This window comes from Engystomops pustulosus, chromosome 5 (assembly GCF_040894005.1).
Source record: "Engystomops pustulosus chromosome 5, aEngPut4.maternal, whole genome shotgun sequence".
Lineage (NCBI taxonomy): Eukaryota > Metazoa > Chordata > Amphibia > Anura > Leptodactylidae > Engystomops > Engystomops pustulosus.
This window is the reverse complement of record NC_092415.1, coordinates 106,178,476-106,204,417: the sequence shown is the minus strand read 5'-3', so window position 1 is coordinate 106,204,417 and position 25,942 is coordinate 106,178,476. Positions and strand designations below refer to the sequence as shown.

Genomic DNA, 25,942 nt, shown 5'->3' with positions numbered 1-25,942 from the left:
TACAAGGAGCTAAATCAAAAGTTCCTATCCTGCTAAAAGTACTTGATATTACACCTGTGGGAATCTATCTTTTACCTTCCTACTAATTTAAACAAGGATCTATAAAATGTACAGAGGTCACAGTGGACTGGACATAAGAGGTTAATAAGTCTCTAGACATGAATTTCATCCAGTTTCAATGTACTGCTATCATTTTATTTTCCTCTTGGTTATATTGGATATTTGGAGGTTATAAAATAGTAGACTAGGGAACACCCAAAATATTGCTGTATATTAAAATGCCTAAATGTGCTCCCTGTTGTGCAGAACATATTGGGGCTCATCTACTAAGAGCAGTGCAAACTGCACGATTTTCAGTTTGCCTGTGTATAGTGAAGAGGGCATCAGATTCAGGATTTATGAACTGCTCCGCTAGAATGCACTACTTTGTTTTTGATGCACCTTTAACATGGGATGTACGACACACATCTGTCAGCCTTTGCATGTTAAAAATGGAGCTCAGTCCGACTGAACACTGGAACGCCCCCCATCACTGCAGAAATTTCTGTATCGTGAAGAATAATGCAGCCGCACCATAAAAGCCTTCTTAAATACCTGTGCAGCCAGTTTGCACAGAAAAGGATGCGCAAAGTCTGCCAGAAAACTGGTGCACGACCCTTAAATGTGCCACATTTTGCTTGACTGCTAATCCCAATATATTCCAAATTATGTGGTTCAGTGATTTCTACAGATGCCTCACAAAGCCATTGATTTCTATTGGCATTTTCACATTGGCTTGTATTTTCATTGACCTATTGTCGTGAAAAAAAGGAAACGTCCTATTTTTTTCAGTGATGTTCATCACAGAACGCAATAGAAGTCTGTGGGTATGAAAAAAAAAACAGGTGTGATGTTTTCAAAGGAATGTTATACCTTCAGGTTTTTTTTGGCAGACACGGAGACAAAACTGATGCATGACGGAAACAAAGTTGAAGAAAAACGGAGACACAACAAAGACAAAATGGAACGGATGCACAACCGCAGCTGAACATCAATGCCAATGTGACAGAGCCCTTACTCATTGTTATTTGATCCATTTTAAGGATACCAGCAGGCAATATTTCTCTATGATATTTCTTAATGCAATTTACAATTTGTGTTTTCATTTACGCTAAGTTTCAATGAGAAATCTATGGAGACAAACATGAAAAAAAAACTACAGCATTATATGTTTCCACTCAAAACAATGCAAGAAGCTATATGGCATGTGGCACCAGATGAATCACAACAAAAAGATTGGTGTGTAAATCGGCACAAAAATATCGCAACAATGCTATTATAGAAACTCTAACTCTTTTTTTAAAAGAGTTAAAAAAGCACACACAATATGTGTGTAATCGAGGGTCTGGTACAAGTAAACCAGAATAACCCAAGCCCTCACCCAGCAAACAGCAAATAAGGTGTGACACCTGACCATTCATCACATTAAATGTAATTAACTATTATCACAAATAGGTTACAAATATACCAACAATACATCATGGTGGTATGGTGGGTTTTATCTTTTGGAAATGTGTACATTTTAGGGCTAAATGAACATATAACCGTCAAAATTTGACCATTCTAAATTTCACCTCCATTTTGATACAATTACTATGAAGATCTCAAGGGGTTAACAATCTTCCTAAAAGCTGTTTCTGATAGTTTGAGGGGTGCAGATTTGAAAATGGGTTGATTAAATAGGGGCGTTTCATGCTAAATATGTAAAATTTCATTCAAAACAGTATTTATTCCCAAAATAGTCAATTCTTATAATCCGGAAAAGCGATATTCAATTTGTAAGCCGCGTGACATCAAAATAAATTATCCAGACATTTTAAAAATTATGAAAATGTAAAGTAGACATATGGGAAATGTTATTCAGCAATTTATTTAGGTGGTAAATCTATCCGCCTTAAAACGCAATGATTTTGAATTTCGAAAATGGCAAATTTTTCAAAAGATTTATCTTTTTCTTTTTTTTTGTAAATAAACGCAAAACTTATTAGCCAAAATTTACCACTTAAATGAAGTACAACATGTGGGGAAAAAACAATTTCAGAATCACTTTGATAAGTAACAGTGTTCAAAAGTTATAACCATATAAATCGACGCATGGCAGAATCCAAAAAAGGGGTTAAGGGGTTAAGTATAAGATTTTTTACAAACAAAACCTTTTCTACAGAAGAAGCAAGGCTCAAGAAGAGCTCAGATCATTGCGGTTACATAGTCAATGTAACATGGTTGTTTACCATGCCTGGTGAGTAGATCTGAAACCACATTTACTTCACTGAGATTAGTCAGATAAATGTTTCAGAAGCTGTGGTTAAAGTCGCCATGAGTTGATTGTGTCCATTAGCACTAAAGAATGAACATGTGAAGTGATATACCCAGTGCTAGGTTGTCGACAAATCCAGGATGTATATTACAACAACGGTCAACCTTACACAGGCCGCAACATTCTAAAAACAATATCTAAGAACACTTTATAGCTTACAAAGCTTATCTATAATTCATCTATATCTAATTTCCAGAATAGCTTTCACAAAAGATAAATGTTAATGGTAGCAAAGCCACATAGTACTTTCTTTTACCTCTGAAAATCGTTGAATGTCTTGAGTTAATGTTCCCACTCTTTGCCATTTGAAGTGCTTGAGGAATTTTACTATGGCTGGATTAACTGCGTTATCTGATGGAACAGTCCGGAAAAAGTAGGGATATTTTTTTTTGTCTGCTAAAACTGGAGTTGTTGCAGCAAAAGACAGCTGAAAAAAAGAAACAATACTGTTAGTGATCAATTTTTCATTATATACTTGAGAACATACAAACTCTTTGCAGATGTTGACCCTGGGACTTGAACCCAGGTCCCCAGCGCTGCAAGGCTGTAATGCTAACCACTAAGAACATTTTTTGTACATCGCTTCAAAATTCACTTCAAGAACAATCCAAGCAGATGACACAGAAAGTCAATGCGGGGCCTTTCAGCCATGGGTTTACTTGCTCATCAGCTTTATGTATTGGGGCTCAACCATGTAGCCAAAGGGCTGCATTTTGCAGAATTTGAGATGCTTTAGAAAACACTTTCAATGGAAATTATAAGGACCATCAGAATTTGATATTTTTATAGCCAACTAAGCTATCTGAATTTTTAATATTAAAAAACAGGAAAGATTTGATATGATTTCACTTTATTTAAAACCTTAAAGGGGTTATTTTATCTTTTTACATTTTTACATCATTTTACCATAGATGGGACCAATAATTCTGAGGTGTTTTTAGTTGTTAATACTGCTTTAACCCTTGAAGCCAGTTTGTATGTTAGGGCTCATTCCTTTTTTAAAAAAAAATTTGATCAGTGTCTCTTCCTGTGGTAATAACTTTTCAAAACTTTAACATATTTGTGTGTGTGTAACATTCAGTGGGTTGTGAACCCATTGTGCAATCCGTGGTTTGGCTTTTGGCTAAAGGCTACATTCACACGAACGTATGGGGGACGTATATACGGCCAATATACGCCCCCCATGGCGCTCAATGGGAGCGGTCCTATCTTTTTCCGGAATACAGCGCTGGGCGCCATATATTCCTATGGAAGGGGGCGGGGGGGGGGGGGAGTGGTGCTCTTCCCCTCCTCCTCTCCCTCGCCACTGCCTTGTGCCCGCAATGCTACGGTATGGCAGGCAACGGTAGTGTGAAACACTAAGGGTGTTATGCCTGGACCTCTCTGGTATTCACACCCTTTTAACTCTATACAGTGATCTGGATTTAGCTGCAGAGAGATCACAAGGCCATTTCCTCTTGTAGTGGTCCCAGTATAGATAGCAGCTGGCCCAGCGGGCACAGAGGCAACTCTTTTGCATAATTTTTCAAATCTTTATTTTTTTTAAGAGAAATGGCATAAGAAGCTAAAAATCTATCCACTCTGATCAGCAGTATATGTGTGGTTTCACTATACACAAACAGTCAATATGACTTTGGGGAATTCTCTCTTCATGTGGCTGTAATATGCCGTCCTCCTGAATCACCCTCTTAGTTCCTTGACTACTTTGCCTCTTGGCTTTCTCACTTCCTATCCTGTGACATTCCAACCATCATCATGGGAGACGTTAACATCCCTATTAACACTCCTGTTCGCCTACCTGCCTCTCAACTCTTAGCACTAACTACTTCTCTAAGTCACAACTCTCCGATTACCCCACTCATAATGAGGGAAACATCCCCAACTTGGTCTTCTCCCGACTTTCTTCAATATCCAATTTTAACAATTCTTCCTTTCCCTTTTTAGACCATAACATTCTTTCTTTTACTCTCAATAATCCTTCACTGAATCTGAATCTTCTCTGAATCCTACCACCAATCGCTCATACCAGAACCCATGTGCCATTTATACTAAGCAACTCACAGAAAGCTTACAGTCTGCATTGTCCCCCATTACCTCTTTCACCTGTCTAAACCAGGCTACTAACCACTATACTTCTACATACTGTCAGAAGCACCTTAGATGAGATGACACCACTCTCTATCCGACATTTTCAACACAGATTTATGCTTCACCTTGCTAAACAGGTTTATTTTACTAATCTACCAACCCTAAAAGGCTCTTCACTCCATACTAACACAAGGTGCAGCCACCTGTCACAGACATTGGGGCTGAATATCTAGCCACCTAATTTTAAAGATAAAATTGATTGCGTTCACCATGAAATAATTTCTCAATCCACTCACCCCACCAGTCTCCTTTCCTCTGTTACCTTACCTTGCTCGCTCTCTTCCTTTGAGCCAGTCACAGAGGAAGCAGTGTCCTTTGCCCAACCCACTACCTGTATCAGTGACCCAATCCCCTCACATCTTGTACAGACTCTATCCTCAGTAGTCACTTCTCACCTCACTAAAATCTTCAACTTCTCTCTCTTCTAGTGTTATCTCCTCTACTTTCAAGCATGCTGTTGTTAACCCATTACTAAGGAAACCTTTCCTGGACCCATCCAGTGCTATTGACTACCAACCAGTTTCTAACCTCCGTTCTTCTCCAAACTCCTGAATGCCTGGTCTATTCTCGACCAACCCGCTATCTCTAAGCTAACTCCCTTGTTGACCCCAATCTGGTTTTCACTCTATGCATTCCACTGAAACTGCTCTTACTAAAGTCTCTGATAATCTCCTCACTGCTAAATCTAAAGGTGACTATTCTCTCCTTATTCGTCTGCATCTATTGGCATCATTCAATACGGTGGACCACCAGCTTCTCCTCTTCTCTTTTCCCTACATACTTCCCCCTTCAGACAAACCATCAGCAGATTTGGTTTCCAGTATCATCTCTTTGCTGATGATATCCAGCTTTATACTTCTCCATGTAACATCACCCCTGCCTTAAAACAGAACACTATTGACTGTCTCTCTGCCATCTCAAACATCATGTCCCCTCTCTTCTTGAAACTTAATCTATCTAAGACTGAACTCCTTATCTTTCAACCAACTACTAAATGACCCAACCCTGACTTCTGCATCTCAGTCTGTGGGATCACTACAGCACCCAGTCAGCAGGTCTGATAACTTGGAGTTGTGCTGGACACTGACCTCTCCTTTGTCTTTTGTTACATATGACTGTTTGTACTCTGTAATGTATTATTATATTTGGAAATGTCCCTATGATTTGTAAAACACTAAGGAATATGATGGTGCTTTATAAATTATTATCATTATTATTATTATTATTATTGATAATTCAGTCTGTCACTATTGTCAGGATCAGTGGATCCTCTGGACCACCGCGGGAGATGGAACTAGCCGACACCTGGGACCGGAGCCCAAGCGGCACCTGGTTTTCACCAGAGCCCGCCGCAAAGCGGGTTGGACTTGCTGCGGCAGGATACCACCATTTCGTTCCACAGGTGCAACCAGCCCGCGGTGGCAGCCGAGGTCGAGGTACCTTAGCAGATGACAGTCTCGTAGTCAGGTCCAGGCACAGGGTCAGGGCAGGCGGCAGGGATGCAACGCCAAGTCCAAGTCCGAGGTCAGCAACGGGAGGTCCAGGCAGGTGGGAGCGGGAACACAGGCACACGGAACACAGCAACACGGAGGAACTCGGGTAACACAGGACTCAGGAGCGGGAACACACAGGAATACACAGGAACACAGGAATACACAGGAACGCAGGAATACACAGGAACGCAGGAATACAGGAACGCAGGAATAATCGCTTGGAAGCTTTCTCTTAGGCTATGAGGCACAAAGATCCGGCAAGGGTTACAGGAAGAGGCAGGCTTATGAAGAACTGGGCAATATGGCCACCGCCAATTAATGGCGCGCTGGGCCTTTAAATTTGGAGAAGGTGCCGCGCGCGCGCCCTAGCAGTCGGGGGCGCGCGCGCACAGCGGAGGGGAGCGAGCCAGGAGCCGGGACAGGTGAGATGCGCTGGTGGCGCGCTGGCGGGGGCGGGGCGGCACGGGTGAGCCCGCGACCCGCGATGTGGGTCGCGGGACCACCAGTGACAAGTATTTTGTGCACAAAAGGCACTCAATTTAACTCTCATTATTTATTTATTATATCACATCTTGAATTTCTGTTGACTCACAATTGCTTAATTTTTGATGGAAAATGATATAACCAAGTTAAAGGAATGGCCATGGGGACGGAATGTTTTTAAGGTTGTGGCACGATAGTCCCTTTTTATAATGATGACTAATTTGATTTTCACCTATCAAGTCCTTTCCTTGGGCAGGTATATTAATAATATGTTGATACTTTAGGAGGGTCATATAGCTACATTTCAGGATTCTGAATGAAAATACATGGTTTATGAAATTAAATTTCATCATTCCACAGAAATACTGCCCATTACTAAAGGCTGACCCTGACCTAACAAACAAATTAACTTTCAAATAAAGTATCACTGAGGCAGAAATTTACCAGGTATGTTGGTAACCTACAAGACTTGCTATCCCCTACAATACCATCGCTTCCCCTGAATATCACAGAATATCACAGGATGTGGCAGATGTTGCCCCCCCCCTTTTCATTACTAAGCAACTTATCAACTTTATTGATACTTTACTCATATGATTGATTTACCATGCTTTGATATTAATCCATAATTTCACTACTAGTTTCTATATTTGAGAAGTGTGTATAAGCACACCTAAATAATATGGGATTGCCCCCTCTTCTAAAAACATTTGAATTACAAACCTCTTATAAAACTATCACTTAGGTCCACTGTTAACAAGTAATTTAGTACAGTATACTTCAATCTGATTTCGCAATGGCTAACTCTGAAAAACTGAGAGGTACAAGACTACTCTTTACACACCCTTTACCCAAGGTCTCTGAGGGTGGCTTTGAGTGGTATATAGAATTTACCTTTATGTGCACACTATTTATACTGCATATGATATTCTACCTAGTTCTAGATAGACCATAGTGGTCTCACAATATATAATAAATTAGCACAGGCAAGGCACAAAATACATAGCACTGCTTTTATGCTGTCGCAAAATTAAAAGCTAGTAAAGCATCACAGCACTGTAATATTTATAAATTATAGTATAAGCACATTGGCATTGATTTTACTTTCACTTTTGTAGTCTCATACAAGGTATGTAAATAGAACTGTATATATGCTATATATCACCATTTCAACAGGTAGTGCGTAAAATATGGTATTCTTCTTAATGTATTTACAATTTGTATAATTAAGAGTGAGTAGTAAAAAATAGATTAGTCTCACACAATTTATGACTTTATGGTTGTGTGAGAAAGTGTCCTTTCTTGCCTGTCTTCTTGTGTATCATGAGCCAAGATCCTATTCACAAAAAAGGCCTGGGAATGGCCTCACAAAGACCCATTAGTCAAGGAATTGGGAAGAAATTTTTTGTTCCCCATTAAAACTAATATCTTTATTTGATTTCTTTAAAAGTTATAATCAAATGACACTAACAGATACACTTAGCCCCGGCACCCCTGAGGACCCCATGGATGTGGCGAAACATGTCGGGGGGGCTTTAGTGTCTAGTTAGGTTTTATTTAGCAGACACAGCACATAGAATTTGCCATAGTTAGTCTTATTTCAGTGGCAGAAATAATGTGTGAGTGTGTATGCGATAGTGGCAACAGACTATGAGTGCTTAGGCACACGAGTGTTGACTTCAGCACTACAGAAGATTGCAGCAGAGATAGAAAGTAGAAAATAATCGATACAATTTGATAGCGAGTTACAAATAGACACTAGCATCAATCAACAACATTGCAACAAAGTATCATCTGTAATAGCTAAAGAATGAATAACTATCACTCACTAGTGACATCTAGTGCTTCAAAATACACCACTACTATACCTGCGAACTGCAGACCTTTCCTCCTCTTTCCATCACCTAAGCACGGGTCTATAAATATCCTGACACAAAAATATTATAATAAGCATCGCATTCAAATCATGATGAATGGTGATGCGATGGAATAAGTAATACTATATTACTCTCAGTCACAAACGAGAGACAAAAATCTCTGCCACATCTTCCTATACACAAATACTGGTGTTACATGCCAAGAAAGCATAACACACAATATCACAGACACAATTATTCTCATTCTCAATTCCTTGACTAATGGGTCTTTGTGAGGCCATTTCCAGGCCCTCTTTGTGAAAAAGTATTTGAATTGATGAGGACCCAGTCAGAAACTCATCCACGATCTGCCTTTTGGTATTAAGGTCCTATTCACACTTATACCTATATTATACCTTCTGTTTTAGAAAGGTGTAACAAACAGAAAACAGAAGATGAACGCATCCGTAAAAAAAAATAAAATAAATAAAATTGATAGAAATACCCCCCAAAAATGATACCTTGCATAGGTCTGTACACCAAAGTGTGAAAAAGTTATTTGCCTCAGAAAAAAATATTTTAGTACAAAAGATTTACATTTTTTCAAATTACTAAAACTTAATAAAAATATGTGATGTCCCTTTGATTGTATCAACCCAAAATGTCATTTGGAGCTCAGAATGAAAGCCGTAAAAACAGAGCCCATGGAGAAAATGCAGAAGATGTGTTTTTTTGTCAATTTCACTCCACTTGGAATTTATTTTCCATCTTTCCACTACATTGCTTGGAATATTAAATGATGCCAGTAACAAGTACAAATTGTCCTGCAGATAACAAGCCCTCACACTTGGAATGAGGGGAGTAAAAAATAAAGATGCAAAAATGGAAAAAGATCCAGTAAGGGTTAAAGGTCATGGGGTACATATACAGTACAAACAAAATAAGACATTCTAGAGAAAAATCTATCCTTTCCCACAGATATCTGGATATGTCCAGCCAAGAAGCCATTTTTTAAATTTCATTTTTATTTGAATTAAGTAAAGTAAATTTCATAAAAAGAACACTTTCCTTTATGGCATATTACATAAATTCTAAAGGATAAAACAACTGACATTAATTTTGAATTCTTTACTTTACCTATAACCCCTGCTCTTATTCACCCACATTCCTATAGTTCATTGCCTTTTTTAAAACATATATATTGAGATCAGATTTTGTATTTCTTGTCTTTTCCAGAACCCTTCCCATCCGTGGGTCATGACGCAATTGAACATGTGTTTATATTTTCCAGTAATGTCATCTTAGCTCTATCAACTGTAGGAAACAGATATCAGGATTATTTATTCTTTAAGGTGTTTTATTAAGTATTGTACTAAAATGTGGCTACCGAAGAAGGCTACTTAACTTTTAACTCCATAACTGTAAAAAGTGCAATTGACTAATACAATAATAATATTAAGTAAAATTGTATTCTTGAGTAGAGAAAATATGTATTCTACATGGGTTACCTTTTACGTTTGATTTACAATTGTGAGATCTGTAAATTTGGAAAGAAGATTAGCATATTTTCCATTAAGTAATCCAAGTTGGTCTGTATTCTCTAAATAACTATCCCTTTTTTCCAAAACACTTTGGAATGAGAAAATCAATTGCACAGTTGCCAATATATACAAAAGAATGCCACAGTTTGCTTGCTGAAATAAGAATGATATTGCTTCACGTTTGTAATGCAAATCACATCTTAGGGAGTTACAAAGATTAAACAGGATTTTAAAATTCAATGTAATAACGAATAGCTCAATTCTAAAGAAACTTAGCTATACGTCATACATTTTATGTTATAATAATATAATAATATAATTAAAATAACCTAATGTGCCTTCCATGTCCTTAACAAATATGGAATGGGAATTATCAGTAAAGTGTCACACATTAGTTTAGTATTTTAATAATGCAGTTGGATCTTGGGCATACAAGTATTAATACTAAGGAGCCACATGATCAGAATTTGATCAACAAGAGACTTAACCAAATAGAGAATACTTGGTTAAAGGTCCATCAGAGCAGTGGATGATTTTCTAATGGTCCTGCCGTTTAGAGAATGGAACCAGCAGAAGTAATCAACATTTGTAGCTGACTTCAGAATCAATTACTGTACTGTAGTTAGGTCTATTTCTTTGATATATGAAGAATTATATATATGAAGAATATATTTTGTCATATCCTCTGTGAACTACATATAATGACAACAAAGTTTTCGATGTATTAAAAAAGGGAATGTTTTTCATAGTCACCCATTGTCTAACAGTGCTTTTGCAGAAAAGAAGAAAAACTTTCTTGATAAAGAGACTGTTGTGGAAACTTCATACATGTTTGGTGAATAAAGGAATTCTCTGATTAAAAATCTAAGGAGTGCTGCTGCTTTTTCTTCTATTCTGTATATACCTAGCTCATGATAATGTGGATTATCAGCTGCATGCACCCACAAAAGTGCAAGCTGACCTCAAAATGGTCACTGTTGCACATGAAATAATGTAAAGGTACATCAGCAAAGTCCAATAGAGTCCATAGGTATACAATAACCCACACTGACTCCACATGCTATAAGTGCCTTTTTTGCAATATGTATGGTTGTTGTCCCATAATTGTTTTCCGGATAGTTGTGTTTTTCCTGAAAAGTTTCAGACTTTTTTTTTTTCAGAATTGTCTATATATATATATATATATATATATATATATATATATATATAAAGTTTCCAAAATCTACAGTACCAATAAATACAGTGAAAGACACTCTCAATATTAATCCCCTCCCTTGCCCCTATTATTGTCCTATTATGTTGTTATTGTGTTCTGGAAAATCCTCATTCATATTCAGACAAGAGAACCCTCTGTGTCACATTTTGTAATTATCAGGAGCTACAAGCTAAGGTCACTGACACGTTTACACCCCTAAAATATGTATATGTTATACGTGTATAACACGCTCTTCATACTCATCTATTGACAAAGGTTTGATACAATTCAATATACAACAAATATGTATGATGATTAGCCAAAATATAGATCTTATATACAAGGCACTAAATTGAAACGATTCATTACACCATTGATCTTCATAAAGTAGACTGGATGCATCCCAAAATGTACAGGTTTTGACAGCAGGATATTATACTTAATACATCAAGTTAATAAGAACATGGCACTGAAGGTTCTAATAAGTCTTGAAGCCAAAATCTCACTTGACAGATTGAACCGGAGCTTAATTTATCTTTTATTTAATGTGCTGAACTGTGGTGAGAAGAAATCCCTTAGAACTTGAAAGCATTATTGCCCAACAGCAAAAGTTAGCATAATGACTGATAAATTACAGATAAATCTTGGCTATCCATTTTCTCTATGTTAATTTACCCATTAACAAAAGTAAAATGATACAAGTGGCATATGTATATGTTATAGGGCCATTTATCATCTGCTTCTCTCTTTTAAGATTGTTTTAATCCCTGCTGTATGAATATCACAGACATATTAACAGATGCTTGTAGGTAGCAGAAGATGAAAATATAGGGTCCAAACTAATGAAAGAATGGAGTAACCTAGGGGAGACATTGATGTGACACTTTTGTTCCATGTTAATTTCAACAGACTGCTTCATGAATAATACAAGGCCCTAAAGATTACTTAATATTACCAGATTATAAAATGTATGACAATGTTCTAAACCACACAATACTCACATACAATTATTTTTTTTTATTTATTCATTTTTGATATGCTATACTGTAAGTCATAGTGTATGTAAACTGTTTAAAGAGGACCTGTGACCCATAAAAAGCACTAAAGAAAGCAGCCCCTAGCGCTATCTCAGATGCATCAGTGTTACACTGCTAGTGTTATTGCAACCCTCCAATAAAGCTAGCAGACACTGCCGTGCAGTACAATAGGATCGCCGGACCAAGCTCACAACTGTCCGGCGTATTCTTGAGGGGGCGGGACTAGGAGGCGGTGAATGCCACATGAAGCGCAACAGTCACTGCCGGTCTATGGAGTGGGCTACTGCTGTGAGCTTGGTCCAGTGTTCCGATTGTACAGCGCGGCAGTGTCCGTTAAAGCTAGCATTGTAACACTGCTGCATTTTAGATAGCGCTAGGAGCTAATTTACTCATATTTATGGGTGACAGGTCCTCTTTAACCCCTTAGTGCTCTGTGGCAGATATATCCGCCACAGAGCTGATGCCGACTCAGCTCTAGATCGGAGTCGAACCGGCATTGGGAAACACGGGTGCCGGCACCCCAGTGTAACACCCGCGATCGGAGCGGGTTTCGACCGTGGCATCTAACGTGCCTCTGGGGGGTCTGTCCCCCACGATCGCCCCCCCTGAACCGTTTTCAGGCGGGAGCCGATCGCTGTTATGGAAGTGCTGGGGTCCGATCTGGTCCCCAGCACTGCCTGTAGGCACTGCCAGTAAGATGGCGTCTGTGACAATACATGAGTATTGCAGACTATTATCATGAACAAGCAATCAGATGATTGCTTGTTCATGTCCCATGGTGGAAAAAGAGAAAAAGTAAAAAAAAAATGTTATTCAATAAAGTAATAAATCAATAAAAATGCCCATAAGCCCCATAACATATAAAGAGACATATAACCCAAAAAAAGTCTAAATCATAACAAAAACCCCACATTTATAGTATCACCTTGTCAGTAAAAACCCGTAGAATAAAAGTAAATCACTATGGAACCCGTACGATAAACAGGGTTAAAAAAACTGTTGAAAACCGACCAAAATGATTATTTTTTACCTATTCAATCAAAAAATGCAATAAAAAGTGATCAAAAAAACATATGTACTCCATGAGTACATGATACTCATATGATACTGGTGCAAAGTACAACATGTCCCGCAAAAAACAAGCCATCAACCAGCTCCGTAGCCAAAAAAGGTAAAAATGTTATGCCACTTGGAAGACGGCAAAGCAAAAATGATAGATTTCTCCCCGCATTACGGTTTTATTTGACAAATTTAGTAAAATGTAAGAAAATATATTTAAGTCTGGTATCCCCGTAATCGTATCGACCCATTGAATAAAGATAACAAGATTGTTAGGCTAAACGGTGAACACAAAAAAAAAGTAAAAAATCCAGTACAGAATTGATGCTTTTCTACTCCTACCCTCAAAAACGAGTTCCTAAATTTCTCAACAATAGGTGATACCAACCCTAAAATGGCAACACTGGAAAAAGAAACTCATCCCCCAAAAAAATGCCGTCACATGGCCCCAATAACGAAAAAGCGAAAATTTTATAGCCTACAAAAGGGGCCAATGAGGAAACTAAAATCCTGGCAGCTGCAGGGCGCTCCTTCCCTTCTGCGCCTTGCTATGCAACCATAAAACAAGTAATGGCCACATGTGGGGGGTCTCTGTGCTTGGAAGAAATTGCAGAACAAATTATATGGTGGGTTTTCTATTTTTATCTTTTGGAAATGTGTAAATTTTAGGGCTAAATGAACGTATAACCGACACAATTTCTAAATTTCACCTCCATTTTGATTCAATTACTATGAAGATCTCAAGGGGTTAACAATCTTCCTAAAAGCTGTTTCTGATAGCTTGAGGGGTGAAGATTTGGGTTGATTATATAGGGGTTTTGATGCTAAATATGTAAAATTTCATTCAAAACAGTATTTATCCACAAAAGAGTCAATTCTGAAAATACGGAAAATCGATATTCAATTTGTAAGCCGCGCGAAATCAAAATAAATTATCCAGACATTTCAAAAATTATGAAAATGTAAAGTAGACATATGGGAAATGTTATTCAGCAACTTATTTAGGTGGTAAATCTATCTACCTGAAAATGTAATGATTTCGAATTTCAAAAAAAGTGAAATTTTGCACAAAATTCATCATTTTTTCTTTTTTTTGGAAAATAAACGCAAAACTTATCAGCCAACATTTACCACTAAAATGAAGTACAACATGTGGGGAAAAAACAATCTCAGAATCGCTTTGATTATAACTATATAAAGCGATGAAGTCAGAATCCAAAAAATGGGGCTGAGCCTTAGGCTGAAAAATGGCTGCATCCTTAAGGGGTTAAATACAAGACAAGCATGTGTTTACTGTCACATATACATTATTCATAATATAATTACCGTATATACTTGAGTATAAGCTGACCCAAGTATAAGCCAAGGCCCCTAATTTTACCACAAAAACCTGGTAAAACCTATATTTTTTTTTACTCAGGTATAAGCCGAGTTTGGGTTTTCAGCACATTTTTTGTGCTGAAAAACTAGGCTTATACTCGAGGATATATGGTATATCAATATCTATGAGGTAAAAGAAATGTGTGACTATATGCACAGTAGATGTGATGGATGTTATCTGTTGTATATTATATATTACCCTGAAGCAATATATACTGTTGAGATTTTCTGACCCTAATGATGGTAACATTCATGTATGTGTAAAGTTACACTGCAATCTCTATATCTTAGTATGCCAATGCACTGGAGACTCAGCATCCCACTGAGGCCAATTTAAATGATCTGTTGGTACATGGCATCAAAAAAATTATTTATATGAGCGGGTAATCAGAGCAAACAATGTAAATGTTCATTACAATCTGTATTCAGGCACAGATAACACTTGGAAGTTGATGTTTTAATTTTTAGTATGGGAGCAGTATTGATTGATTATTGTTTTCTTTATTTGGGAAAATGACAAATACAAAAGGACTTTCCGACCACAGGCTCTGACATATTGTACTTGGTTGATCTATTTATCTACACAGCACACTACACAAACTTGTATATGAAATTGTATATCTATATGTAACGTTTCGGTCTACACTTAGACCTTTATCAGACATGGGCTACTAGGGACCTTTTCAGCCTTGTGGTTGCCTTAAAGCATCCGAATGTAATTTTATTACATTTTATAAATGTATCAACTTGAGCTGTTTGCTGTTACATAAACATAGCATTTCCATTACAATTAGACCTTTGAGGGCAACCACAAAACTGAACATTTTATTAAATGACCTGAAACATTGCCAAGGCAAGTATATGCCTGCACACAGGATCCAATAGTCAGAGTGCCTCTACAACAACCTGAGTGCCCCCATAAGCTGCCAGCAGCCCCAGCAACTTTCTCGATGTATGCCCCATACATAGATAGATAGAAAAATAGATAAAACATTTACTCACTTTCACCTTTTCTCCTGTGTGCTGCATGAGCTAGCTATGAAGTCGGCTAATGTGAAGTGACAACATCATCACGCCTGCCAGCTTTAGAGCAGGGAAGTACATGTGTAGCACACAGGACTATAGGAGTGCTATAGACATGGGGCAGCAGGTTATGGCGATTATACCATGACCATTAAAGTATAGGTGCCAGATTGACACCCATGGTATAAAGTGTTTGATAACCATGTAGTCACAAATGGCCCCAATGCATGGACACTAGGAGCAACAATTAGTAAAAAAAAACATTAATGAACACTTGTTCACTTGTTCAAATCTACCATCAAAATCAAGCTTGACAAACAAAAGCCACTTACACATAGATGCATGCACTTGACTGTGGTAATCTTCATATATTTGTTATCTATGATCTCCTTCCTCATTCCCCTCAATACTGTATCTTCACTGGTTGTTACAATGATCTGATCTAGGAGTATGTTTCCCTTGTTTATCATGCTCAATTTTTATGGGAGATTTTCTTTAATTAAAGTATGAGCAGAGGCAGGACATGTGTAAATGGTCTCATGTGCCTATTTTCTTATACACTTTCATGAAATTTTGAGTTTATATAGGGGTCTGCTTTTACTTTGCAGTGGAAATACAGGGCAACTTAACTTGTCTTTTAAGTTTACCCACACATTAGATCAGATTGGTGGGTTCCCAGCAAGTGTACATTTTGTGATAGAATTGTTGTCATGGAACTCATCTAACAAACTTTTAGCACTCTCCTTCATAAAATATAATAACTTTCTATTTCCCCAAGGAATGGCCATGCTTGATCTCCCAATCAGCTGCATCTCTTTACGGTAAACATTGATTGATGGCTCTTGCATCTGTCACACAGTGAATGTCTATTCTTGGGTAATAGAAACTGTTTCCTCATCATTCATCATTATCAGTAACTCATGCACAATGTTCAAATGGTTGTGCAAACCCTCTTCTTAAAAAAATCACATTTTATTGTGTTTTTTTCTCTTTTAACCCATGAATCCATTATGATATAGGAATTGAACTATAAATACATTATTTGCTCTGGATTTCATTACCAGTGACATATTGTAAGTAGGTGTTCAAGGCCATCTAAAAAGCAAGCTGTTCACTGTATGGGCATGGTCATATTACTTTTGTAAATGTGACCAAACCACCACATTTTTGTTTTTCATGCTGAATCTGGTACATAAAAACTGCATTCCAATCATGCAGCATTTCACAGAATGTGCTTTCATCCTGCCAGAGTTCTCACTTTATACAAGACATCGATGTTCTTATAATGAGTTATGTGTAATAATGAGAAATATCCCTAGGTAGATGTAGTGGAGAAACCCATGATGTTAGCAGCAGCTGGGGATTACATGTGGAGACTTCAACACAGCAACAGTTAACAGTCTGAGGTAGAAAGGTCCTATCTGCCAAGGTAGCTGGTGACTGGATGCAGTCTGGCAGTATCTCGCAACCTAGAACCAGTAATTTGGGGCTGGAAAATTAGGAGGCTCTGTAAAGTAGAGACAGCACTGCTAGAAAATTCAATATTGTGGTGCAGCAAACTAGACCAACTAATAGGAGTGCCTGTGTACTTTCATTTGCAGGTTTTTATGCAAAACTACACCACCTCTTGATGTATCTGGCAAGACAGGGGTGGGCATATGATAAATTCCCTTACTATATATACTGTGTATATGCTGTGTATATACTGTACATATGTGTATATGTATGGATGTGTACATATTGTGTGTAGATAATTTAATAGTTTGTTTTTAATGTATGAATGTATAAATAAATATATATATATATATATATATATATATATATATATATATGTACATAAATCTGTGTGTATGAGTTTAAACATATGTGTAAGAGTGTATTAATGTGTGTATGAGTGTAGAACTTTATGTGTGTGTATATAGGTGTATAAATATGTGTATATTTGAATGTATGAACGTGTGAGATTTCACAAATATGTATTAAGTTTGTAAGTAAAAGAGGGCCCAATTCATAAATCTGCTATAGGGCCCAGCCTCTCCTAATCTCACGCCTGCTACTTGTCCATTTTTTCTATGCTGCACTGGAAAGAATATTAGTACAATGAGCTACTGTATTTGACCTTAGGATAAAGGCATAACATATATTAAATAGATACCAAGTAATTTCCCTAACATCCATGAGATGAAGTATAGCTAATTTATTCTGCACCTTAGGCCTTCATGTAATAAAGCAGCTAAGGTCAGTTAAAGTCTAAAGGAATGAAGCTTCCAGGTTACAGACACTGTAAACCTCGGAGGTAAAGTTTGCTAAATAGTTGATACAAGATGATACTATGAGCTTGTGTCCAGCTCAGAACAATACAGATTCATTGTTGTAGCCATATTTTATAATCCCACTGTGTAAACAATATACATTATATACTCGAGTATAAGCCAACCCGAGTATACGCCAAGACCCCTAATTTTACCACCAAAAACTCGGAAAACCTATTTACTCGAGTATAAGCCAAGGGTGGGAAATGCATTGCGCACAGCCCCCCCAGTATATAGCCAGCAAGCCCCCAGTAGTATATAGCCAGCCAGCTCCCAGTAATATACAGCCAGCCTGCCCCCTGTAGTATACAGCCAGCCTGTCCCCATGTAGTATACAGCCAGCCAGCCCCCAGTAGTATACACCCAGTCTGCTCCCAATAGCATACAGCCACCCTGCCCCCATGTAGTATAAAGCCAGCCTGCCCCCTGTAGTATACAATCAGCCTTCCCCCTTTAGTATACAGCCAGCCTACCCCCTGCAGTATACAGCCAGCCAGCCCCCTGTAGTATACAGCCCACCCAGCCCCCAGTAGTATACAGCCAGCCCACCCAGCACTTAAACTTATATACTCACCCTCCGGCGGCCCCGATGCTCAGCGTGGCTCCCTGATGTAGGTGCGCTTCCTCTTCTGTTTTCCCCGCGGCTCCTCTTCTTTCTTCGATCTTCAGTAACAGAAGGCAGGGCGTGGCAATGTTATCTCCAAGCCAGCGCATACTATGATGTCAGCAGCGGGCGCATAAAAGTGTTGGCTGGGAGATAACATGGCTGCACCCTGCCGGCTGTTACTGAAGAACGAAGAAAGAAGAGGAGCCACGGGGAAGACAGAGGAGGAGTCGTGCTGACATAGGGGAGCTGAGTATCGGGGTCGCTGGAGGGTGAATATATAAGTTTTTTTTAAATTGACTTGTGTATAAGCCGAGGTCAGGTTTTTCAGCACATTTTTTGTGCTGAAAAACTCGGCTTATACACAAGTATATATGGTACTTCATTTTCTAAATCTTGTATTTATCAGCAGTTAACCCCCATTAATCAAACTTTTGACTGATGAGGTTGATGAGTCTTAATTGGTTTCCATCCCAACAGTCTGTTTTATGTTGCTTTTTCTCTGGGGTGCAAACGGTTAAGTTAGCTGAGGTGGACAGAACCTCACTCACTCAGATTTCTTTTCAGAGCTAGCTGACAATTATCTTGACGTCTCTATCTTGGATTCCTAGATTCTTTGCCTGTCCATTCTGTACTGCATAGTGCTATTGATTCCATATTTGTTGAAAACTCTTCTATGTCTCTATTGTACAGTCTTTGTCTCTGAATTTGTACCTTGAAACAGGAAAGGAACATTGACCAATTGTCTCCTACTTCCCAGTGTAGGCTGGGCATCTAGGAAGGGGGTTTAGGTCCTTGTTTATCCTATAGTCCATCCAAGATGTTCCCTTACTGAATAACACAATGATTTTTTAAAATACCGTTAGCTATAGCTAAAATCCTGGAATATAAATGCTCTTTTAGTCTTCCTTTTTTTTTTTTTTTAATTTAACTGTATTCAGTCCTATCTCTTTTAACAGCACCATAAGTTGTATAACAATACTCCCAGAAAAATTAGAAGTTTATGTAAAGACACAATAAGACAAGTATAAAATATGCATCAGAAATAAAGAATATATACAAATGGGATATTAAGCTTTATATGTATTTCTATATTCTACCACTATACCATTGTCAGTGTATACTGACACACATTGGCCCACATTTACTAATAGTCAGGCAAACTATTGCAGTAAGTAAGGCATGTCGGACTTACAAGCAAAAAATAAAGCAGATGGTGTTGCACCTTTCTGTGCACAGGATTGTGTTGTGCTGCGTATAGTGCAGCGGCGACACAGTACTACTGCAGAAACTTCATAAATACATGTGCAACTAGTTTGCACGTGTAATTATGTGAAGTCCATGCCTTAGCGTGGCCCATTTTAGCTAAATAAACACCTCTATATATTATCAATATAACCAATAATATACCAGGACAAAATATTAATGCAATACAGTGATTTACATTTTAGTCCTTACTGTTGAGGAACAAACAACATGATAAAAAGATTAACATTACAAGAACACCATAATCAGTGCCATTACCATTACATGATGGAATAATACTAGCATACAACTTCTGTATAATACTACCACACTATGCTCACTACCATTGCTAATACATTGGAAATTCACAATGCTACTATACTGTTCCTGTCTAATATTCACTGTATCATATCCATTATTGTTACCACCACAGTGACTCACACCTTCATACTCATACTGAATAAAAATCAATAAACAAAACTAATGCAAATAAAAAAAACATTGAAGTACCGTATGTACTCGGCTTATATATTCGGGTATGTAAAAAAATTAACTCAGTACTCACCATTCCGATGGCCCAACAGCTCCATCTGCAGCGCCTCTTCTTTCTTCTGACATCACAGAGTGTGCCGGCCGGAAGCGGGCTGCCCGTGCTTTCAGAATGGTGAGTACTGAGTTTATATTTTTTCCGAGCTGGCAGGCTATATACTTCTGGGGGCTGGCTGTATACAACAGAGGGATGGCATGCTGTATACTACAGAGGGATGGCAGGCTGTATACTACAGAGGGGTGGCAGGCTGTATACAACAGAGAGCTGGCAGGCTATATATTACAGCGGCTGGCTGTATACTACAGAGGGCTGGCAGGCTATATACAACAGAGGGCTGGCAGGATATATACTACTGAGGGTTGGCTGGCTGTATACTACAGGGAACTGGCTGTATACTACAGGGGGCTTGCAGGCTGTGTACTACAGGGGGCTTGCAGGCTGTACACTACAGGGGGCTGTCAGGCTGTATACTACAGGGGGCTGTCAGGCTGTATACTACTGGGAGCTGTCAGGCTGTATGCTATTGGGGGCTGGCAGGCTGTATACTACTGGGGGATGGCTTTCCAGTTTTTTATGTTAAAATTATGGGTCTCGGCTTATAATTGGGTCGGCTTATACTCAAGTATATACAGTATATTCATATCATATGACCAAAGGATTTTGACTTCTTTTTCTTCTTCACTGTCTGTTCCACGTGTCCCACTTAATATTTTATGCATTAAAGCGTATGGGATTGCTTGACGTGTAGTGGCAATTCTGCTACTTAAGGCAAAGAATTTCCAAACGACACCATCAGTTGTGACATTTCAAACCAAAATTTGATCCCATAAATCATTGGCTTTTGCGGGGTCTGGGAGTGAGTGTTCTTCTCACAGAGAATATGCTAATTAAGGCTGCCTTGCAGGTGTGTGAAGACTTATACCCATTGATGCTCCACTAGTGGATTCTGGAAACAAGCAAATAAGTTTTTCAGGATGGAACCATGTAAACCAAACTTCTTTTGCTACTATATACCATGCCTTTAGGAAGCATAATAACATCATGTGGTAGTAAAGCTAAACTAGTATATCTATTCCAAAAGGAACAAATTCTCAACTTTAGATAACTCTGATTAAACGTGGTTGTGTCTCTTCAGTTCACTGGTTTAGCTGAGTGAGAGGCTATTGACTAGGGTCAGGAAGTAAGAGTTCTCCTTATGGAGACTTTGTCAATTAAGGCGCATTTGAGGCGTGTGGAGACTTGTAACCATTCATGTTACAATAAAGGATTCTGGGAAATATGAAATTTAATTAATGCTTATTAATTAACACTCTCCACACCACTTTGACAGAAAAAAACTGAAATGTAGATATTTTTTCTAATTTTTAATAAGAAAAACTGATATGTTACATGGTAATAAGTATTCAGACCCTTTGAGTAGAAATACCTTTTGAGCTAGTACAGCCATAAATCTTCTTGGGAATAATGCAACAAGTTTTACCACCTGAATTTGGGGATCTCCTGCCATTTTTCCTTGCATATACTCTCCAGTTCCCTAAGTTTGGATGGTGAACGTTGGTGGACAGTCAGCTATTTTCAAGTCTCTCTAGAGAAGCTCAATTTAGTCTAAGTCAGGGCTCTTGCTAGGCCAGTCAAGAATGGTCACAGAGATGTTCTGAAGCCTCTGCTCTGTTATTTAAGCTGTTTGGTAAGGGTCATTGTCTTGTTGGAAGGTTAACCTTGGGCCCAGTATGAGGTCCAGAACACTCTGAAAGAGGTTTTCATCAAAGATATCTCTTGGCCGCATTCATTCCTTCCATTGTAACCATTCGTCCTGTTCTTGCGACTAAAAAACATCCCCATAGCATGATGCTGCCACCACCATGCTTCACTGGTGGTATTGTATTTGGCAGTTAATGAGCATGCCACTTAGAATTAATACCAAAAAGTTCAATCTTTGTCTCATCAGACCAGATAGTCCTATTTCTTATAGTCTGGGTGTGTTTTATTGCAAATTGTAACCCGGCTTTCATATGTCTTACACTGAGGCCGGCTTTCGTCGACAAACTCTGCCATAAAACCTCAATCAGTGGAAGGCTGCAGTAATAGTTTACTTTGTGGAACTTTCTTCATATCCTTGAAGCATCTCTGGAGCTCATCCACAGTAATTCTGCGATTCTTCTGTACATATCTCAGCAAGGCTCTTCTCCCATGATTGCTTAGTTTGGCTGTTCGGTCAGATCGAGGAAGAGTTGTGGTCATCCCAAACTTCTTCCATTTAAGGATTATGAAGGCCACAGTGCTCTTTAGAACCTTAAGCGCTGCAGAAATTATTTTGTAACCTTGGCCAGATCTTTGCCTTTCCACAATTCTGTCTCTGAGCCCCTTGGGCAATTCCTTAGAGCTCATGATTCTTGTGTGCTCTGAAATGCACTGTGAGGTCTTACATTGACAGGTTTGTATGTGGATAGGGGAAAAAAAGGTTTCAGCATCAAAATAAAAATAATTACATTTTTTGTTACATCTTAAAATTACAGTCAAAGGGTACTGCCACCCCAAGTGGGTGACACATTTTTTGCAAAAAAAAAAATTGATATACCCTTAATTATTCAATATTTTTTTCCTGAATCCTTTTGTGACCCGAGGCTGCCATAGTAACAGATCACTGCATCCCAGGATAAACAATCTCAGCCAAAATCTCAGCCCACATGCAGCCATCCTTTTAAAGCTGCCGGCGATGATCTATGGGTTAAAACCAATTGAGGGTTTTACCAGTGGGTGACAATCACCGGCTATGGAGAGGGCTCAGCCCGTGAGGATAGTACGATATATGTTAAATTATTGAGTGATCCAACAAATAAGTATTAGTCACAACTACGTTCCAAAGCTATAACCACTTATAGTGACACATGGCAGATTTAAAAAATGGGACAGTTTCCTATAGGCCAAAAGAGGCTAACCCCCATAGGGGTTAAAAGAATCTAAAAAACTGTTTTATGAGATAAATTAGGTATCACTTCCTTTATATACCTGCAACTCCTGTCCCAATCAATAATACTTTAAATCAATAATTTAAGATGGTTCTTTAAGACTCCAATTCTCTTCCTTAAATATATTTTTTCAAATTTCCCTCAGTTGATAATTTGTGACAAGACAAGTATCTGGATTCTTGGATTCTTTGCTTAACAGGGTTATTGGCATCTTAAAGATGCGGATACTATTGATTCTTTGTGGTAGCACATATATGCCAATAGGTTTTGTCTGGTCAGTACTTTGTTGGGTTACCAATACCTATGAAGATTTCCATTGTGTGATCTATCTTTATTGTAGGTAAGAGGCATTCCCCATGTCAAGCCTGTGGTAAAGCAAGTGCTGGGCAGCCCTGGGCTGCTTATAGAGCTTTGGTTCTCGTATAAAGCAGTATTAATGTACAGACTAACACCAGAGTCTATATCAGTACTGGCCCAAAGAGTGTTTCTCTTTGAGTCAAGTTATACAGTCAAGATAAACAGCACATATTGTCATATCCCATAAAAAAACATTGCGTCATACATTGATTAAATAATGAAAAAACAAAAATTATAAAGAATTGAATCTCCAATAAACAAATATAACAAAATATAACAACAAATAAAATAATGAAAACTATCTTTGTACTTTGAGGCTTGTTACTCCTACTGCAGACACTAAGTAACTGCTACTTGTTTCCGGTGTCCACTCCTTCAGTAACTCATAGGTTTTCAATTAACTATTTAGGTGACCATTGCCCCTCCTCCCAAAGCCACTGGACATACACAGAATATATTATTCTTCTACTGTAGACGACAAACAGCTCCTCCCCATTATTCCTAAAAAAATAACACTTTCCACTACTTTCAACTGCCTTACGGGAACCTGTCATTAGATTTTATACGTCTTAACTTTAAGCACCCTCAGGTAGGGTATTAAATATCTTTTTAAGCATTCCCTATTTAATGTTAAAACTGATCCTTTTACATACAATAAATTACTTAATAGATGCAAATAATCTTAACCACTAAGTTTGTTTTTAGGTGTTCAAGATCGGGCATCCTAAGTGACACTCAAGTCTTTAAAAAGACTCTTTCATGATGCTTTTTTCAGGTCATTTGCATATGATTTTGGAGGTGATTTTTTATACATTAGGTACATGGGTGAATTAAACATAAAAAGGAATGCTAGAAAGGATACATCATACCCTATCGGATGGTCTTGTAAGTGCAGTGAGGTCCCCCCTAAAATTCTGCAAAAAGCAGAAAGTTTAAAGGTAAGGGCACCTTTGGTGGGGAAACAGGATTTTTAGTTCTATTGGATAAAAATTTTAATATGAATACTTTTCACCTACAAGACAGCAAGCATTATGATAAAAGATAACAACTACAGGCGGTCCCTTCTTAAGAACACCTGGCCTACAACGACTAATAGTTACAAGACTGACCCCTCTGCCCCCAGTGACCTCTGGTGAAGCTCTCTGGATGCTTTACTATAGTCCCAGGCTGCAATGATCAGCTGTAAGGTGTCTGTAGTGAAGCTTTATTAATAATTCTTGGTCCCATTACTGCAAAAATATTTGAAACTCCAATTGTCACTGGGGGAAAAAAAATTGTCTAGATCTGCAATGATAAAATATACAATTTCGACATACAAATTTAATTTAAGAACAAACCTATGGACCCTATCTTGTACGTAACCCAGGGATTGCCTGTCTACAGAAACCACCGTCATTGCATCCACTACAGTGTACTGTATTTATACCCTTCCTTGCACAGCGCATATCAAGAAAGCTCTGCATAGGCATCAATGAGTTGGCTCCAGTCTATTGATGCACGCTGCTGTCTATTACATTCTAAAGTACAGTATTTTTCGGACTATAAGGCGCACTGGAGTATAAGGTGCACCATCAATAAATGCCTGCTAAAACGTCTAGGTTCATATATAAGGCGCACCAGATTATAAGGCGCACCTGATTATAAGGATGAATGAGCGTGGTGGCAGACCTGTGCACAGTTCAAGGCAGCTGTTGTCTGTAAGTATGGTTCATATATAAGGTGCACTGGACTATAAGGTGCACCTTTGATTTAAAAAAAAAATCAAAGGATTTTTAGTGCGCCTTATAGTCCAAAAAATACGGTAAATGTTTGCTAAATCAGAGGTATAGGAAACAATATGTACACATTAAGCAAATTTATTCATATTTTGATTTGTTATATCGTACTAATAATAGATGTCAGTTTCAACTATTTTGTTAAACATCTTGTAAACCTAAATTAAGTAATCTCTTAATCCCTTTTGTGCTACACAGAGTGTGTAATCTCTTTAAACCCTTTCAAATACACATTCTGATACTACAAATAACAGAAATGAGAAGAAAGCAACACAGTTTGGATTCATATCTGGCATCATTTCTGTTTACTTTAATTGGGGAGGAAGGTAGACTATAGTCCCAACTCCATGGCTTAACATTATTAATGTTAATAAAATGGACAACTTAAAAAATAATTGTACAATTTCTCTGCCATTAAATGGCTTATTTAAAGTTCTGGCATAGTGTCTCATTAGAAAATATAGATATATATATAATAGATTAATAGTCAATTTGAAGTAGGTCCTTGCTTGCCAGGACATGCAATTGTAGACATGCAATTTAGATACAGGGGCAGCAA

The 25,942-nt window shown here is 38.1% G+C and overlaps 1 protein-coding gene across 3 annotated transcripts in view; it reads right to left on the bottom strand.

The window, feature by feature from the left end:
• The window catches only part of GABBR2 (gamma-aminobutyric acid type B receptor subunit 2), a 553,394-nt gene that overhangs the window by 333,459 nt on the left and 193,993 nt on the right, over positions 1–25,942 (bottom strand). For all 3 annotated transcript variants that reach the window (XM_072152801.1, XM_072152802.1, XM_072152803.1), the window contains one exon: positions 2,613–2,783. In XM_072152801.1, coding sequence (XP_072008902.1) covers positions 2,613–2,783 — 171 coding nt within the window. The remainder of the gene's footprint in view (positions 1–2,612; positions 2,784–25,942) is intronic.